The sequence below is a fragment of the Psammomys obesus genome, unplaced genomic scaffold (assembly GCF_907164565.1).
Source record: "Psammomys obesus unplaced genomic scaffold, mPsaObe1.curated_primary_1811, whole genome shotgun sequence".
NCBI lineage: Eukaryota > Metazoa > Chordata > Mammalia > Rodentia > Muridae > Psammomys > Psammomys obesus.
Window position 1 is genome coordinate 4292713 of NW_026596162.1, and position 18552 is coordinate 4311264.

Sequence of the window (18552 nt, forward strand, 5' to 3'; positions counted from 1 at the left end):
TCCCCACAGTATTCACCATAAATTTCCTGCTCTATACAGGAAGGAGCAAAAAGGCAAGACTCGAGGTGAAATCACAATGGAGCAGGTCCTGATCCATTCCTAACATGGGCAGGGAGAACCCAGGGAAGAAAAGCTACCAGAAACTGACAGATAGGTCAGTGATAAGAACCAAGAACCCAACAAGCAACAGGAAGCACAGAAAGGGATGGGGTAGGTCTTGTGATCTAAACCTTAAGAAGGAATTCACATAAGAAGCTTGTGCAAGGAGTGCACAGCCTTGCAAAGGATCTCTGCCAGCCCTTACTGTAGGTGACACATCCTAGGAGCCCATGCTTGGAGTCATGGCTAGAACCAAGCCCTGTATCTACTTCATTTCCCGAGTATGCATGCCCGTGACAGTTTAATTTGTAAGTGAAGCACAATGAGAGACTTAATAACAACTAATGATAAAATAAAAATCACAACAATATACTGTAATAAAAGCTGTTTGGAACCTGTGGATTGGAGAGAGCCCTGAGCAACTCTGGCCCCCTTCCCATCACATCTGACAGGAGGCCCAGGCAGCCAAAGCCACTTCCTATCTGTGAACACTGAGACTGAGCTCCAGGAGCCACAGCCCATGCCCAGAGCCATGACACCAAGCCAGGCACCACAGGCGAGAGAGGCCCAGACAGCCTCACCAGGCAGCGTATGCCAGGGAGGACCAAAGGTCATCCCAAGAAGGTTTGGTGGATGGTAAATGGCTCAGTGTAATAAGCAGATGTTTTCGCCAACAGGAGCGTACAGCAAACTATAAAGAACCTGAGAAGGACCTTCAAGGTGTGGGAGACAGAGAGACTGCAGTTTGATGTGTTTGAAGGAGAAATGAGCCTGGAGGCAGCGACTGGAACTTAGTGCAGCTCCAGTGCAAGGCAGCAGACACACAGTAGACTGTGACCTTTATGGACGCTATCTGCTTTGAAGAGGTCCTCACAATTATGATAGAATTTCTAGAAGAGTGAGTGTGGGGAAAAGGAGAAGGGACGGAGAGCTCACAACACTAGCCCTAGCACAGGTGAAGGTTCCCACTCTACTGCATATGTAGAGTCCACTAAACACATAATTCCAACAGCAGAGAGGAGTGGTGTGTGTGTGTGTGTGTGTGTGTGTGTGTGTTGTGGTGTGTATGTGTACAAGTATTAACAATCAGGTTCAGCAAAGCAAGGTTACTTCAGTGGGACAGAATACACAAGTCTACAATTCTACAAGGCCTCTTCACCAAAGACAGCCAAGAGAGGTTGGCAGTGACGAAGACAAGGAAAACTAAGCAGGTAAGAGCAAGGTCAGCAAGGAGCTCATCATAAGTGTCACTGCCAATTCATTTGCTAACACCGATGCCCAGAGAACCCACCACAAGATGCCAGAGACAAAAACGGCGTTTCTCCGGCTGAGAACCTGTCTGCTCCCAAGGCCGAGCAGGGAAAGGCTGAGTAAATACCGACTCACCATTTCTACCAACATCCAGTTTAGTCATTCAGCAACAACAAGCAAATATAAAATACCAGCAATAAGGGACGAGCAAGGCGGCTGGAGAGATGGCCAGCGGTTGCGTGTGTGGTGTTCTTCCAGGGGACCAGAGTCTGGACTCCAACACTCACTCATGCAGCTCACCGCCACCAGCTCCAGGGGCGCCAACGGTCTCTCCTGACCTCCAAGGCAACTGCACTGATGTGCACATACCTCCACACAGGCGCATGCACGTACACAATGAAAAATAGAAGTAAATAAACTTTTACGAAAGAAATGAACGCCCCCATGCTTACTCTATGGTCCCTGACCACATACGCCAGAACCCTCTGAGGCCTATGCAGCACAAACACTTTAGTATATTGACTTTTTAGTGATGACAAACACTGCTTTAAAAATCCTGGTTTTTCTCAATACATCTTTAAATGTTTTTAAATTCCTTTATATCTAGTCAAGCTGAGATGTTTAAGAACTTCATTCTTAATTTAAATAAAAGTTTATATTCTAGTGTGCTTCCTGTTGCTGTAATAAACACCATGACCAAAAACTAACTTGGAGAGGAAAGGATTTATGGCTTATACTTCACATTACAGTCCAACACGAAGAGAAGTCAGGACAGAACTGGTGCAGAGGCCATGCAGGACCGATGCTTCCTGGCTTGCTCAGCCTGCTTTCTTACACAACCCCCTCACCCTCCCCAGAGGTGGCACTGCCCCTCGGTGAGGGCACTGGGCCCTCCCATATCAAGCATCAGCCAAGAAAATGCCCTACAGACTTGCCTGCAGGACAATCTTATGAAAGCATTTTCTCAGTTAAAATTTCTCTTCTCAGATTATCTCTAGCTTCTGCCAAGTTGACAAAACAACCAGTCGCGACAATGTCTGTATTACAAATGCAGCATCCCCAACCCCAACCCCAAATACTCCCCAATCTGGATTTTTTTAAGTCCCAGCAGGCACCACTACGGAGAACCCAGTGTCCTCATGTCACAGGCTGAAGTTAGAAGATGGCCACACTAAAAACATCGTACAAATATGATGTCCTGGGCAAACATTACTGAATTCCATCCGTAGGCTTGGAGCCCATCCCTAAGCCATCTCTCTCATTACATCTACATGAATGTTTCAAAATATAATCCCCCAACTCCCACACTCAGCAAAAGGACACACAGTCACAAATAAATACATGTAATTTTGACATAATAATAAGAACATGAATAATCTATAGGAAGACTGCACATTTGGAACTGGAGTATGGTTCCGGGATAGAGCTGCCTTGAGTCAAGGCCCTTGATTTAATTTATAGAACCTAAAAAAGAAAAAAAAAGTGCAATTTAAACTTTCCACAAGAAAGCACTGTCACTCATTCTTTCTGGAAGTCAGCTGGAGTTCCGGCTGCTCAAAGACCCTGAACACAAAGCTTAGGTGACTGGCTCTAGGATGCCAAGGGGAGACTCCCAGCAGCCATCTCTCCCCTATACTGAGGATGAAAGACCCTTAAGACGTCCACGCTGAGCCTGGCTAGCGCAGCGCACTCCTAGCCTGTACTTCCCAACGGGGAGGCAGGCTTCCCCGTCCATCTACTCTACACCAGCTGCAGGGCAAGGCTGCCCTAGAAGAATGCCTCTTTATTGTAAGGTTTATTTTAAAAGTCTTTTTTTTTTTTTTTTTTGAGACAATTACCTCCTATTTAAAACTTTTCTCCCTGGATTCACACCTACCCCTCCAAAAACGGACCACTTTCATAGAGAAAACAAGGCTGTTTCAATCTATATGGACCCCCTCCCTGCCCCATCCTGGCAGCTTTCCAGCATGACAAAGATGCAAATTCTCCCAGAAGCCTGTGGCTTCCAGATACCTAAAATGAATGTAGTCTTCAGGCAGCTCCTCACCACCACGGATACAGTAGTGGAGGTTTTAAATGTGAGGCATCGAAGCACTAAAGAAGGAGCCGGGTTTCTAATGAACTGGGACATCCACAGAGTAAAGGGCACAGCTGAAGAGTCACACACGACCTTGAAGATGGCACCAATGAGAAATGGAGCTCAAACCAAGTGCTGTGATCAGAGGAAGCCACAGACCACCTTTCACGCGAGCGGAGCTCCGACACCGTATGATACAGCAGCCTCAATGAGCTTGCACAACTCAACTGCAGTTGTACTCAGATCTCCTGATGCTCCTGACAGTCAGCAGAGATGTGAAACAAGAGAATGCTGTCTACTTTTCCAGTCCCACCAACATTACACCATAAGCCATTAAAGTCCACTCCAGTGTTATCTAACCAGCCACATACAGAAGGATACTGAGGAAATCATGTGTGATCACTATGATTTAGAACAAAATGAAGATTTCCGTATCAGCCTTGTAAGTAACACTCTTACAGTGTTCTGGTGGCACCTGTACACAGAGATGCAGGAAGACACAGGAGCAATTACTAAGGGTTTTACATTATTAGTAAAGCCAGCTGGGGCCTGGAAAGCTGAGGACCAAGAAGCAAAGGAGAGAGACACTATGGACAGCCAGTGGTAGCAAGCCCAGATAAGCTGTGGGAGCTGGAGAATCAGGAGAAAGCATTGGCTCAAACGGGAGATTCTGGGATGAGCCTGGTCCTGACCCCAGGTGGTCAAAGACAGCCACTGGTACAAGCGCATGGGTGCTTATTTCAGTTCATGAGAGGGTGACATAGCAGCTATGCTACAAAGCGAAAACGACATGTCTGTGAGACTGTTCTGAAATATTTACAAATGACACTCCCTGGGATGGACGCAGGAGGGATCGGGGGAAGGGGAGGTTAAAGGCTGGCAAGACAGTGAAAAGTGTACTTTTGTACATGTTTGAATATTACCAGCCAGTTCTAATATTACCAGTCAGCTCTAAGAAAGGTGCTTAAACAGAAGTGGACTCTAGAGCCTGTGAGAGGCTCCCCAGCAGCCTGCTAGTCCTGCACGAGAATGGAGTAGAGAAAACCCCCAAGCAATCTGAGATGACACCACTGGCTGCCAAGAGCAGCCACCGCGTGGTGCTCTGCTATACGCAAAGGACAGCTGCAGCTTCAGGAAATAATTCAGGGCGATGACAGGCAGGAAAGCAGATAAGTGCTGTGGGTGGCCTCCATGACAAAGCCACCTGAAACTGCCCCCAAGAACTATGATTGGCCTTACTCCTAGACAACACAGAACCGAGCAGAAAGACTAAAAATCTACTAAAAACCCACTGAAAGTCAAACATTCATCTAAAAATTAACAGAACTCTAAGGAAATCACAGTGAACTACTAAGGGAAAAAGTAGGCAAAGGAAAGGTAAAGTGACTGAGCGGAAACAGAGCAGAGATGTAAGTGGTGGCAAACACCCATAAGCCCAGCTGGAGACGCAATGAGACAAGTTCAAGGCCAGCCTGGGCCACACACTCGAAGAACACAGTAAACAAGAAGACCAACCTTAAAAACAGAACTATTATGACTATTATGACTATTAAGACTATTAAGACTATTATGAGGAATTTGTATGTGGTTCTTGACCAAGGAAACCAAGAATAGTTCTTCAGGGGATCTATGTGATGGACTGCCCGTTCTAAACCATGGGTGGGGAAAACCTGCAGTTGTCCTGACAATGGGACATACCCCACAGAAGAGCCCAATGTGGAAATTCATCATCTGCGTTGATGATTCCCGTTTACTCAGTATCTTGTACTTAAGAGAACACGCTTGGGATGCTGTGTTTTTTGTTGTTTGTTTGTTTGTTTACCTGTGTACAGATTTAAACTCATTCTGTCAGCCAGACGTGGTACAGGTAGAAGGGGTCTATTTACAACTTTTAAAAAACTTCAGCTTCGGTGTTTCACCTCTCTGGTGGCTGCACGGGGAGGGGGAGGGGACACTCACGGCCGGCTCCTCGTTCAGTGTCTGCAGCATCCAGCTCTCCAGCGTCTCGAAGTCTCTAGGACCCTGGTACTTCACTGCTTCTTGGCCAGGCTTAAAAAACTTCAGGCTGAAAGGACAACAGCGGATCAGAAAGCACACCCGTTTGGAGTGGAAAAGCCGCTCGCTGTGGAGAGTGAAACAGCAATGAGGCTGCCTGGGGATGCGGCCGGCCACCTAGCTACCATGTCGCGGGAGACAACACGTGCGTGTGATCTTACATTTTCACACGTATCTGACGTTATTCCAGGAAAATGCGGCCGGGGTGAAGACTGATGCATGACTGAGTTAACCCGGCCGTCAGTGCTTCTTCCCCAGGCCTCTCCTGGTTAGTCCTCCTTATCGTTCCTGGCCTCAGGCTTCTGTTCGCCCTCACTGTTCCCGCTGCCTGAGGGTCTCTTAGGCTGCAGCAGACAAAACACTGTTCCGCAGTAGGGATATCTCCAGGCCACCATCGCAGATGGATAACCAGCCACTGATGGGTTGCTGAGGGCACCTGAGCTGCTATCTACTCACACCCCTCCATCCACTCCAGTCCCCTCATCTTTGCTTGCATCCCCACAGAGCAAGACTCTTTTCTATTCACTGGCCTCTGCGCAAACTGCAGAGTTGGGGAAACAATTCCTTTGATGGTGAGTGAAAGACACCAGCAGAAGATGAATTTCACATACTCTGGTCCTGGATCATTGCCCTCATAACATGCCTTAGAAGAAACTTCACAGAAGTTGTCAAGACTATGCTAAGACACGTAGCTCCTGTCAGAAGACAGGGAAATGTCGATGAGGCCATGGCTTACCTAAAAACCCTCCAACACCTCCCGGTCATGATTGGGATTTTGAGAGTTGATACAATGTTCAGAAACAGACTTTTAAGTTGGGATGTGCACAACTGAGATGTAGATGGAGTGTCACAGGCAGTGCGGGCTGCAGTGACAGACCACGACTGGCCTAGCAGCCCATCAAGCACAGAAATTCATTTCCTATGTTTCTGGAGACTAACGTCCACATTCACAGTGTAACACATCCATGTCTACAATGGCTTTCTGATTCCCCGGTGGCACCCTGTCCCTGTGTCCTCATGTGCAGGAAAGCCAAGAGAGCTCCCTGGCGCCCCTTCATAACGCCCACCTCCTAATACCAACACACTTCGAGTTAGACTGTCATGGTGTTTTCTAAAACACTAACATTCGGCCCATTCACAAACAGCCTTTAAATAAAGGCTTTAAAACAGAAGACTTAAAAATGAAGTTCCGTGGCCATACAGGGAAACCAGACTATATGGTAGTAGTCCAAAGGCTGAGGCAGGAGGACAGCAAATCTGAGGCAAGCCCAGGACACACAGTAAAATCCTGTCTTGAGAAGAAGTGAGGATGCTGCTCAGCAGCAGAGTGTTTGCTTAGTTCACACAAGACACTAGCTCCATCTGCAACAGCAGAAAAGAAAGGAAAAAGAGCACACTGGCTAGATTTGGCGGTGAGGAGGGTATACTGGCCTTCTGGAGAACATATGAGCATATGTTCTGCTTCCTCTGGAGCTCAGAGACAATGATCCTCAACTTACAGAAGGGCTGCGTCCTCACAAACCTTCCTGAGCTAAAATAACAGTAAGATGAAAACAATCACTTGGCAAACATCCTATCCAGCTTGAGAGTGCTTGGAACGCATACCTGAACCTCAGATGTATAATATGACCTGACACTACATCTCCTGTCCCTTACTACGCTGCACACAGGGAGCGGAGTGGCTGTATGGGGTTGCTTCTGCAGGATCTGAAGTCCAACTATCAGGAAGTTGAGACCATCAAAACAAGGAAGAGCTAACGTCTATGTAGATTAGCTGCTACACTGCACCTCCAATGAAGGACATAGGAAAGCAAGCCATGGAGGCTCACACTCACAGTCCCAGCACTTTGGGGCCTGAGGCAGGTAAACCTTAAGCACAAGACTTGAGAATAGACTTCTGGGTAATCTTGCCAATACAGTGAGTACCTTTCTGAAAAGAAAAAAACTACCCACCAGCAAAACTAAAGTCTATATTATACGGTGAAATAAATCCAAAGTCTAAGCAAGCTAAAGTACACTGTCACTCTTAGAAGACTATACACACATACACATACACCACTGGGCCTCCTGCAGCTCTGGCAAGGAATGTCAGGGTCACAGAGACCTGGAAGCTGGAAGCTCTACATTCCTCTCCCTCCCCACACCAAAGTGCAGGAAACATATGGATTCTCAAAATACCAGAAAGAACCAGGGCTTAAAAGCATTTTGATGTTTCTTTGCTAAACTTAAAATATAAGATCTGGCCTGTCCCCACCCCTGGGGGGGGAGTTTTTTTTGTTTTTTTTTTTTCTTAATTTGGTATACAAATCTCTTGTTGGATAAAAAAATCTTTTCAAGCTGCTTAAGTCTGAGACTGTTCCTTAGTTAAGCGGAAAGAGCCCAAGGAGAGCTGGAGAGCTGTTTATACACCCTCACATTCACCTACAGCCTCAACTTAACTCTCAATTCAAAGATGTGAAGGAGTTGACAGAGAGAAGGCTACTGGACCCCAGTTCAGCCCTCAATTTTTCTACTACAAGCTTTCCATAGACATGTGTGTCTCTTGGTGATCGATCTCTTCCTGGGAAGCTACAGAGAAAAAATAAATAAAAATTCCCCATTTGGTTGTTAATCTGTATAGGCTGTGACAAAGTATACCAGGCTGTAACAAAGTATACCATAACTGATGTGCTAGGGGTTTGATTGTGACCTCCAAAACAGAGCTAATCAAAGCCTAACCAACCTAAGGTTGTGGCCTCACTCAGAACCAGGCCTTCACAGAGGTCAAGGAAGGGAAATTTGAACACACAGATACACAGTCCAAGGATGTGAAGAGTTGGTGCTAAGAGTTGGATCTAGTCATCAAAGGTGTGTTCTCTGCTTCAGGGCTGCTGGGCGGTGGTGCAGCTTTTAAGAAGGGGGCCTAGTGGGAGATCTCGGTCATTCTGGGAGTGTGCTCTTGGAGACTTTATTGAGATATCAGGCTCGCTTCCCCATCCCGTTTTCTCTTTCTGTTTCTTGACTGACAATAAGTACTCTTATCATACAGCTATGACCACATGCTACCCTGCTGCAAGCCCAAAAGCAACAGGACCCAACTGACCATAGACTAAACCAGGCAAAACTGTCAATCAAACCTTTCTTCTTGTAAGAAAGGAGTTGAGACAAAGTTTCACTTTGGTTCAGACTGGCCAGGAAATTACTATATAACCTTTCTTCCAAGCATCTTGAGAATTCTGCAACAGTGACAGAAAACTGAGACATCAGCAAACCATGAGAAGCCAAGAGAAGAAAGTGGCACAGAAGGATTTCCAAAGCAGGTTTCAGAAGGAATTTGGCCTTCACAATACCTCTAGCCTCCAGAACTGTGAAAAAATTGCTTTCTATTGTTTTCAGCTGCAGGAGATGAATACAAATGTTATCCCCACTCAGCCCAGACCCTGTCCAGCATTTCCTATCAAACAACAATTTCTCGTTGCTCAAAGAGCAGCCCTTAAACACTTTCCTGAACATAGTCAGCTACCTTTAGGGCTATGGAAGTACACGTGGCCTCCCTCTCCAATCCTGCACTCCATTTAAATGTGCCAGCAGGAAAATACTGTTTTTAAAGCCTGTGTTCTGATACAAATCCCAAGCCTGGGCACCTATAGTCATCTTCTGATTGAGGCTTTGCAACAAGTGTTTGCAATGGAGTTATTTCAAAGCAAGAAAAGCATGCACAGGTAAAGCCCTGCCTGCCTCAATGCATCCTCGTAGGCAACACTCTTGGCTCTTGCACTCTGTAAAAACCAAACCCAAACAGAAACTCGCTCTTGTGTGCTTCTGCAAGCCCCTGATCAACATGGAAATCCCTCTCAGACCACATTCACTATACCTGAGCTTATTTTCCTCTGCTGTAACAACACAAACCAATGTCTGGTCTATTTGGGGGAACTAGATATTCTGAATGAAAGTCAGGACACAAAATACAAGGTGCATCTTTAAATTGGTCAGTGGCATCCATGGAGTGCTGACGTAACTGTACAGAACACCTCCAACTACAACCACATAGTACCCTGATAAACATCTGAAAGGTTAGCTTTGTCAACATGACACAATCTAGAACCATTACTGAGTGACTGTCTAGAGTAGGCTGTGTGTGTGTGTGTGTATGTGGTGGTGGGGCTGTCTTGATTACACTGAGATGGTAAAACACACTCACTACAGCTGACACCATTCCCTAGGCCGAGGCTCTTGAACTACTCTGTAACCCGGCTGAGCACAAGCACGCATGCGCTCTCCCTCTGTCCTAACTGTGAGGATGACCAGCTGCTTCAACTTCTCTCCACCTTGACTTCCCCACAATGGCAGCCTGTAACCTGGCAACCTAGAGCTCAAGTGAACTCTTTCTCCTCTCATCTGTTTTAGTTAGGGTAGTCTATCACAGCAACATGAAACAAACTAAGACAGCTTCCCTCTCAGTAGCACCTGTCCTCAGCCCATTATGACCCCAGTTTCAGCCTCCCCGTGGCACGTTTTGTATGGCTGGCACTGTAAAGAGAAAGGGGGCACAGCCAGCCCATCTCTACTGTCCCTGTATCCAGGAAGCACCAGGCTTTCAAAAAGAGTATCTTCCCTCATACTTACCAACATTGTCTCTAGAGTGTTCCAAATGAACCACGCAGAATTTATTTCATTCATTCATTCCAGGGATGGAGTCTAGAGCCTTGAGCTACATGGCCAGCCCCATCGTTCACTTTCAAGACAACGGTGTGCAATACACGGCAGTTAGTGCCGTTTATAAGGTACACATGCTAGGACATTTTTTTCTGACTTGAAACAGGCTTGAACTATGGCACTTACATCGGTAAGCAATCACTAAAACCCAAGAGTCCTTTGTGGAAATGCTAAACCTCAAATGCCAGTCCTTTGTGGAAATGCTAAACCTCAAATGTAGAGCTGATGGGAAAGCAAGGTGGCTGGCTGGTTAGCATCCTTACACTTAGCGGTTAAGTGACGTGGACAGTGCTGCATAGTTCCAGATGGCAGAGCTGGAGTCCACTGTGGCCTCCACACCCCAAAGTGCAGGGCTTCCTCCACTTTTCCTTGTCGCCACTAAGGAGCAGAGAGTTCAGATTCCATACTTAAATCCAGGCCCTGTTATGAATTACAGGGATTTGATTTGGCACCCCAACTATAACAAATACTCATGAGTTGAAGTAGCCAACTGTTTGCCGGCCTGTGGAACAGCATAATCCTCTTTGGTAAACTGCCTTTTCCTCTCACAGTGGCCACATGGTCTGAACAGGGATACTGTTGTCTACAAGATCTTGCGTCTGTACCACAGTGGCTGGTTTTGGATGACTCCACCAGACAGGGTCCCTCAGCCATGGGCCCAAGTCCTCCCTCAGGAAGAGAGAGAGAGAGAGACTGGGATGAAAAGTTCAGTTACCTCAAAGCAGATACAGTAGAAGCAACTCCAAGACCTCTTGGCTTCTTTGATTATCCATGGGGCTTACCCACAGCCTGCTTTAATTTGATGGTCCCCATCCAAATCTAAAGTGTAACTCCCACTGCAAGGTGCTGAGACATGGACACAAGGCAGGACCCTTATGAACCAGTTAGGATTAGAGAAGATCATACTGTAGGGAGCCCATGACTACATTGGTGATTTTATATGAAGAGACCCAAAGAAGCAATAATCAAGGGCGCTGTCAAGCTATGTGAGGCCCGGTGCTACCTCAGGTCTCTGCTGAGCAAGAATTCTACCAGCAAAGAAGGCTTTCACCACATGGAACCCATAAACCTTGACCCTCCAGAACTGGGGGCTGAATACAGCTTTACTCCTGTGTAAATTATCCGGTCTGCAATGTAATTACAACAACAGAGTTAAGTCAATTTGTCAGTCAGCTTGACCATCAGCTAAGAAAGAGAAATAATGTATTTTGACTCCCTGTTTTGGACAGTTGGGCCCATGAGATACTTGGATTTGTTGCCTTTGGTCTGTGCCACAGTAGAACCTAACAGGCACTTCGCCTCACAGCAGACAAGAAACAAACAAAGCAGGGCTGAGATCACAGTATCCATTTCAAGGACTCAATTTCAGGGAGCTACCACCCACCTGGCCCAACCTCCTAAATGGTCTATAAGCTCCCCAGAGCCCCATGGTCTACGGGGCAAGCCTTTAATACGTGAGTTTGGGGGGCATTCATCCAGATTATAACAGAGTCATAATTTGTATCATAAAACCAAGTACATGTTTATCAAGGGAATCAGTGGCCACTTGTGAGACTTGTTGTACTCTGGTTTGTCCCCTTCCTTTACAGAAACAAACCTGGTAGCAGTTGCAGGGGTTGTAGCTTTGGGAAATATTTTTAATCAGTGAGAAGAAACAGAAGAACTGCAGCAGTGGTCACAGTTCAAACAAGAAGGTCAAACCAAAAGTGATTACACAGCCTGAGGACGCTGTGTAAAGCCTATGTGAGCGATCATCAGGGGCTGGATCTCAGGCAGCCAGAACCCACTACTGCCCCGCAAATGCTCACTTTCCCATCAACGGGAAAAGCCAACAGTAATTAAGGCTTTTCTCGTACAAAATACAAAAGGTGTCTACAATAAACAATGTTCAATGTAATCTTGTCCTAATAACAGGGACCACCTGCTTGCACTCTGCTCCTCAGCTCTATGACAGAAGTTCCTGGAAGCTGAGCTTGGACATTCCTTGGCCACAGATGGCAGACACACAAATGTGGAAACCCAGCACAAAGATGCATGCATTCTCTTCCTTCCTACTTACGTGGGGTATCCTCGAACACCCTGGGCGGAGCACACGTCGGAGTCAGCCGTGCAGTCCACTTTGGCTACGTAGACCTTGGCGTCCTCCATGCTGTTATACTTGTCTCCCAGGTCATTCCAAGTTGGCTGCAGCCGCTGGCAGTGTCCACACCTACAGTGAGGCCAAAGGAAGAGCACACTGAGGCCCAGTTCCCAGGGGTCCAGATTACTTAGGCTTCTCCAGCAAGCCATTAACTCCCCACCCTCTTTTCTCTGCAGCAGATGGATAGCTTGTGATGACACCACTCTCCACATTAATTTAAATTCAGCAGGCTACTGTCCCAAGTACCCAGGTATAATTTTTTTTGACCTTTATGTCAGACCCTACCTGGCTTCTAATTGGTCTCTGGGTACAACTGCAGACAGTATTTCAGTTTCCTGAAAATTATAGCTCACTGCCCGAAACTCCACCTGGCTGATTTCTATTCACCCGTCAGATCTAGTCTGTGCATCACTTCCTCCAAGAAGTCTTCCTTAGCTCTTGGGCTACTTGGCATCCGTTCTCTTCTCTTCCTCCTTTGCTGGAAGTCTCCCCTACACTCCCAACCAATTAGCACTCTGTTGTTATTTACGAGGACAGTTCTCCTCCACTACACAACCAAATGGATGGATCGGCTTTGCACCTTTTCCAATCAGAAGCCTTAAAATTAATACGTTTCAATTCCTTATTTATTTAAGCAGGTCTTGTGCGTCCCAGTGTGGCTTTGAGCTCGCTATGGAGCTGAGTACAGCCCTGAACTTCTGACTTTCTTACCTTCACCTTCCAAGTGCTGAGACTGTGTGTGCGCAGTGCTGGAGATCAACCCGGGGCCTTGGGCATGCTGGGCAGCCACTGTGCCACCCAAGTTTTACCCCCCAGTGCTCCACACGAAGTACTGCTGCTGCAGAGTTTGTGGTAACCCAAACTTCTACAGCTGGTCCACTCAAATGTCTGGTGTTGACTGGGTGAGTTTGGTCACATACAAACATTTGAAAGTCGCCTACATTTAAAGCAATGCCAGCAGGACTGTGGCTTCTTGCCTCTCCGCACAGTGCTCTGCAACATCAGACTCTCCCTCGTCACAGGATCTGAAGGGCGGGGCTGACCTTCATCTCCCATTCTCCTCTGCATGCTGTACCACACTTGAGTTCTGAATGAGTGCAATCCCACGGCATTAAGGCACGGGACTGTTTTTCCTTTCTTCTCTCATGAGCAAGTTATTCGTGTTTATGATGTGACTACTTGCTACACTGCCTTCTGAAGGGATTGTTTAAAAAATATATCCACTTCCAGAAGTGATAGGCACTGACAATGGTGAGTTCTTTCTCAAACACATTCTCAGTATAATCTATGGGATTATATTATATTATGCTTTGGACCTGACCTCCAAAGCAGACATCTAAAGGTGGCACTGGAAACTCAGCTTAAAGAGAACCTGTCTTCCTTGCAGGGCTTTCCTGGGCAGCTAAGACAAATCCCTATTTTATAAAGGTCTAAATAAAATCGGACTAGAGAGGGCTCAGCATTTAAGAGCACTTGCCTCTCTTTCAGAGGACCCAGCGCCCACATTAGACAGGTCCCAACTGCCTGTAGCTCCGGTTCTATGGAATCTGACACCCTCTTCTGGCCTCCTGAGGGACCCACATGCACAGCCCACAAATGCATAGGAATATACATGTGCACATAAATAAAAATAAAATACATAAACAAATAAAAGCCTAAAACACAGCATCATACCCTTCTGTCTGAAAGATCATCAGTATTCTTTTAACGTATTCGGTCTAAGTGCCAAGAAAGCAAGCACTGTCCCGTCCGAATACTCAGTGTACACTAAGCACTTGGCAACGTAAGCAGAATGAATGGGGTGAGAACCACACAGGCAAACTGTACTTGAGGATTTAACTTCCGTGAATTCAGCAAAGTGAGTGCAGGAAGGTCAGGTGGGTTGGGAAAGAAAGGATAGCAAGAACAAAAACCCAAGACCCAAAGGCCCCTTAAGTATGTACACAATGGGACACTTGGACTTGCTGCTCCCCAGCTGGCCCACGCTCCTGTCTGCCCCTTGTGGCATCTGGTGCTTAATCAAAGAAAGCAGGATTGGGTCCTACTGGAGGTTAAGGGGCCCCATGATGAGATGATGAGATGCTGCTGGGAGACAGTGGGGTGGACTGCCCCAAGGGACTCTCAAGGGCTGTCCTGACATTTAGGGAATTTGATCTGATGCGCTCATTTTAGGGCTGTACCCATGCTCTGCTTCCTTGAAAGGGTTCTTGTGAAAACAACACAAGATCTGAAAAGGTAAAGATTTACTCCTCCGTACCCCAAACTAAACTGACCATCTGGGGCCATCACTAAGCAGGCACGGCTCTCTGCGCCCAGGAACAGAGATGGAGCCACTGGCTCTATCTAGCTGGCATTACTGGTTTGGAGCATCATGGAAACAGCACCGTGGAGACAGCCAGCTGCATTCAGAAGGTGGCCAGGGGCCAAATGACAGAGCAAAAGCACCTAACCTTAACCTTGACCCCACTGTCCCCAGGTTCAGTGTGATCCAATAACTGGCACTAGAGACACCATGACCTGATGCTGGCACAAAACCAACAGCAGGACAGTCCTGCAGCCACCAAGCTTGGAACAAATACACATGTCAATGTTGCCAATACACAGTGTCCCTGCCCCCGCATCACACGTGGGCATCTAACCTTTCAGACACCCAAACTGAGAAAGAAGTGGGCCCAGTGTATTCTACCTCGAGTTCCATATTGTTCTTAAAAGCCTAATTTTGAAGTCTTAGCACTCCACCGGCTGAGACAAAATAATAACACTAATTCATGAGTTCAAGGTCAATTTGGCTACACAGAGAAATCTTGTCTCAACCTCCCCTCAAATAACAAAAAAACCTCACCTTCAATGGCCACGGTGGGCACCCACATGTCTCTAATGTTTTTAGCAAGAAGCAAACAACTAAAGACGTACTCTAGGGAGCAGCATCGGCCTAATGTCTATAAGTGAAAAAAGCCACACAGTGAAAAAAGAACCTATGTGATGCCTCCTACCCTGACAGGCCAAGACGAGCTGGCTATTTATTGGAAATATTCCAAACGTAAAACACCCCCATCAGCACAGCAGCGAGCTTAACTCTGCCTGCATGTCAATTTTTCTCATAAGACTAAAAACCCACAGATTTATTTATTCCACTGAAATTGGCCCCAATTAAGTCCTGTGGTGTACTTAACTGGAATCACTACTCTGCGACTACTCGGCAAGGGGTAACTATTAACACTGGCGGTTACAGGCTACGAGTCTCTCTCCTTGTTCTACAGATTCAAGTCGGCTGTTTACAATGTAAAACAATGTATTCCGTTCCTGCACTCTTAATAGGCAATGGCTGTGAGCCACGCTGACCCCCAAAAGTTAATTTAACACTAAATGAAATTTAATGCAGTAATCGCCCACTATAGGGTTCAGAGCAAAAGTTTCTCCCACTTTGGAAGGCACAATCCCTGAATAAATTGGATTCCGCAGACACAATTTTTCTTAACTGCTTAACCCCCTTTCGTTAATGAGGGCCCTACTGAGCAAGGGGAAAGAGTTCTTCGCTCAGCAATAAACACATCCAGCACAGCCCACATCGAGAGCCTGCGCTCTAAATACCGCTTTCTGCTGTGAACCGGAGAACTTCTTTCTCTGAGCATCTAGGCCCCAGCAGGAAAGTCCTGCTATGTCTAGAACAATTCCTAGGGCAGACAGAGTTCTTTTTCAGAAAGCGGCGGGGTGCACCAGAAAGCTCCAACCGAAGAATGGAAGCACGAAGGCACGACTTTTACGAAGAACTGTTCTACCTCAGTTTCCAAATGACCGGGTCCCAGAGGAGCAAAGAGTAGGAGGTGGCAGAGGACAGGCTTGAGTTAAAGGCCTTGAGAACACACTCACAGGCACTCCAGTGTGCAGCGGGACTCTAGACCTGGCATTACACAGGGCTCCCGGGGGGTGGGGAGGAGGAGGGACCCCCCCCCCCCAACCGAGGCTATCCCTTCCCACCCTGGACACACTCATCGGGAAATCACATCTTGGGAGGGTCTTAGCCCATTACTGAAGGGCCAGCAGGGAGGCTCCAGGGCACGTGGACGCCGGGCTCCCACCGCGTCCGGCCAGCACAGGAAGTTTGGGGAGCTGGGCAGGGGACTGAGCAGGGGATGCCTGGACTCCAGCAGCTTGGCGGGGAGGAGAGGCCTTTCCGGGTCTCCCCTCAGGGCCCGCCCTTCCCCGCTCTCCGCCAGGCGGCCAGCGCCACGTCAGCGCCAAGGCCCCGAGCGCGGCCCACGCCCCCGGCACAGCCAGCGCGGCCCCGCGGCCGCCCCCGCTCCCCGGATCCCCAGCCCGGGGTCCCGCCGGCCTGTAGGAGCTGCAGTTACCAGGGCGCGAAGAACATGACGAAGTGCGCGGCGCTCTGGATCCCGTGCGTGAACATGTCGGCCGTGTACAGGTGCTTGGCGTGCGGGTCTTGCTCGGCCCCGCCGTCCGCCTCCGCCTCCTGGGCCCGGGCCCCCCTGCGAGCGCCGAGCAGCAGCAGGAGCGTGGCCAGGGCCGGCAGCCCGGCCAGCGGCGGGAGGAGACGACCTGGGCGCGGGGGCATCGCGGCGGAGCTGGCGAGCTCTCGCCCGGGCCGCGGGTCCCCTCCGCGGCGCCGCCTCCCGCCCCGGCTCCTCCCACCACCGCATGGCCACGCCTCCACCTCAAAGCCACGCCCCTGGGTCACGCCCCCCGGCCTGCGGGCGCTTTGGAGAGGGCTCAGGAAAGGGGTCCAACTTGCTGCGTTCTGCTGAAAGCCCCCAGGAAGAGGTTACTTAGATCCTGGGGTCCTTCGTGCAGGACCTCCAGCGCCATCCCAGTCCAGTTCCTGTCCCTCCCGCGGAGCTTCTTCACCTCCCCAATGCCCTCAGTAGTCTTTCCCCGTCAGGAACGAAGAGGCCAAGCCATGAAGCCAAGGAGTAGTGGCTAATCACACACCAAAAAGACCCCTGAGATTTCAGGACCAAGTTGAGCTGCTGTCAGCAGAAAGGAAGAAATTGAGCAAAAGTGCCTGGGGTTTGCACTTGTATGAGTCAGATTCTTAGCCAGAGCTGAACTGCGATTTGAGGGCTTGGCCTCAGGTGGTGTGAGGAAAGCTCTTCCCAAGGAATGGATACCCACCCTTGCCTTCACTTGGGCTGAAAAGGAAGGGTAGTCAGAGCAGGCCCTCCTTCCAGCCCTGGCTGGTATCCTGGGTGTCCTAACTCACCCTGGTTACAGAAGGGAATGCCAACAGCTGCTGTGGGTTAACGGGCCTTGCAGACGGCTGAGAGCTGTTGCCTGGGCTGAGATGTGTTAACTCAGCTGGTAAAAGAATCTTACGGCAGGGCTGGGAGCTTGGATTGCCACCTGCCGTAAGATTCTTTTTTGCAGCTAAATTAGGGAGAGTGACAAAACCAGTAAACACTTGAGAGGGTTCCCAGAGCTACATTCCATGCCGAAAGAAATTGACATTACAAGAAGTGTATATGGTGATCTTTTAGTGGGAAAAAGAAACTGACAGTTTAAGAACTGTATATGGTGATCTTTTATTAGGACTTCTCAGGAGCACTTCTGAGAATCACCTGATCTTCATGAGCCTCAGCCTCCCTAAACTGAAAGCCTTTATGCCTGGGTAGGCAATGGGGGAAAGCCCCATCATCTTTAACTATTCTCGTCTTAGTTTCAGCTATCTGAAAACGTTTAACCATGTTTTGCCAAAACACCAACCTCCTGAAACACCTATTCTCGGGAGATTTATGGGCTTGCTTGCTCTCTCTTCCTTTGTGTCCTCACCTTCTTAGTAAGGACACTTCAACCACGCACTTCCTCGCACTTTCCTAACCACAGCAGGCTTAAACTTGCCCGTCACAGAAACATTCCGTGAGCGTCCTTTGCTCCCATAATTTTGACTATGGTAGTTTGTTGCTCAACCGTAGACCGGCACACCAACCCTGCCTGGTGGCCTTGGCAGATGGACTATCACGGAAATGCCTTGGTCTGCCATTCAAGGCCCCCTGTGACGTTCACCACCACGCACCCTGTCCCATGAAACTTGCTGGTGACTAGAATTCCAAGGATTCTGTCCAGTGATCTGTAATGGTCAAGCCTGAAGCTTTATGCTCCTTAGTACCTCATACTGCTCAAGTTCTCTCACTAAGCTGCTGAGAAATCCCAACAGAAGATGGCCATACTCAATGTTCATAATATCAACTCCTTTTCCATTGGCAAAGAGCACTGGTCAAGA

At 48.1% G+C, this 18552-nt stretch overlaps 1 protein-coding gene across 1 annotated transcript in view; it reads right to left on the reverse strand.

The window, feature by feature from the left end:
• Txndc5 (thioredoxin domain containing 5) overlaps window positions 1-16954 on the reverse strand; it is a 29368-nt gene extending 12414 nt beyond the window's left edge. Inside the window, exons 1-3 of the mRNA XM_055595093.1 lie at window positions 16670-16954; window positions 12237-12386; window positions 5387-5492 (exon numbers count right to left, since the gene is read on the reverse strand). Of these exons, the coding sequence (XP_055451068.1) occupies window positions 5387-5492; window positions 12237-12386; window positions 16670-16890 (477 nt within the window). The 5' untranslated portion in view covers window positions 16891-16954. The remainder of the gene's footprint in view (window positions 1-5386; window positions 5493-12236; window positions 12387-16669) is intronic.
• Window positions 16955-18552: the final 1598 nt, after the last annotated feature.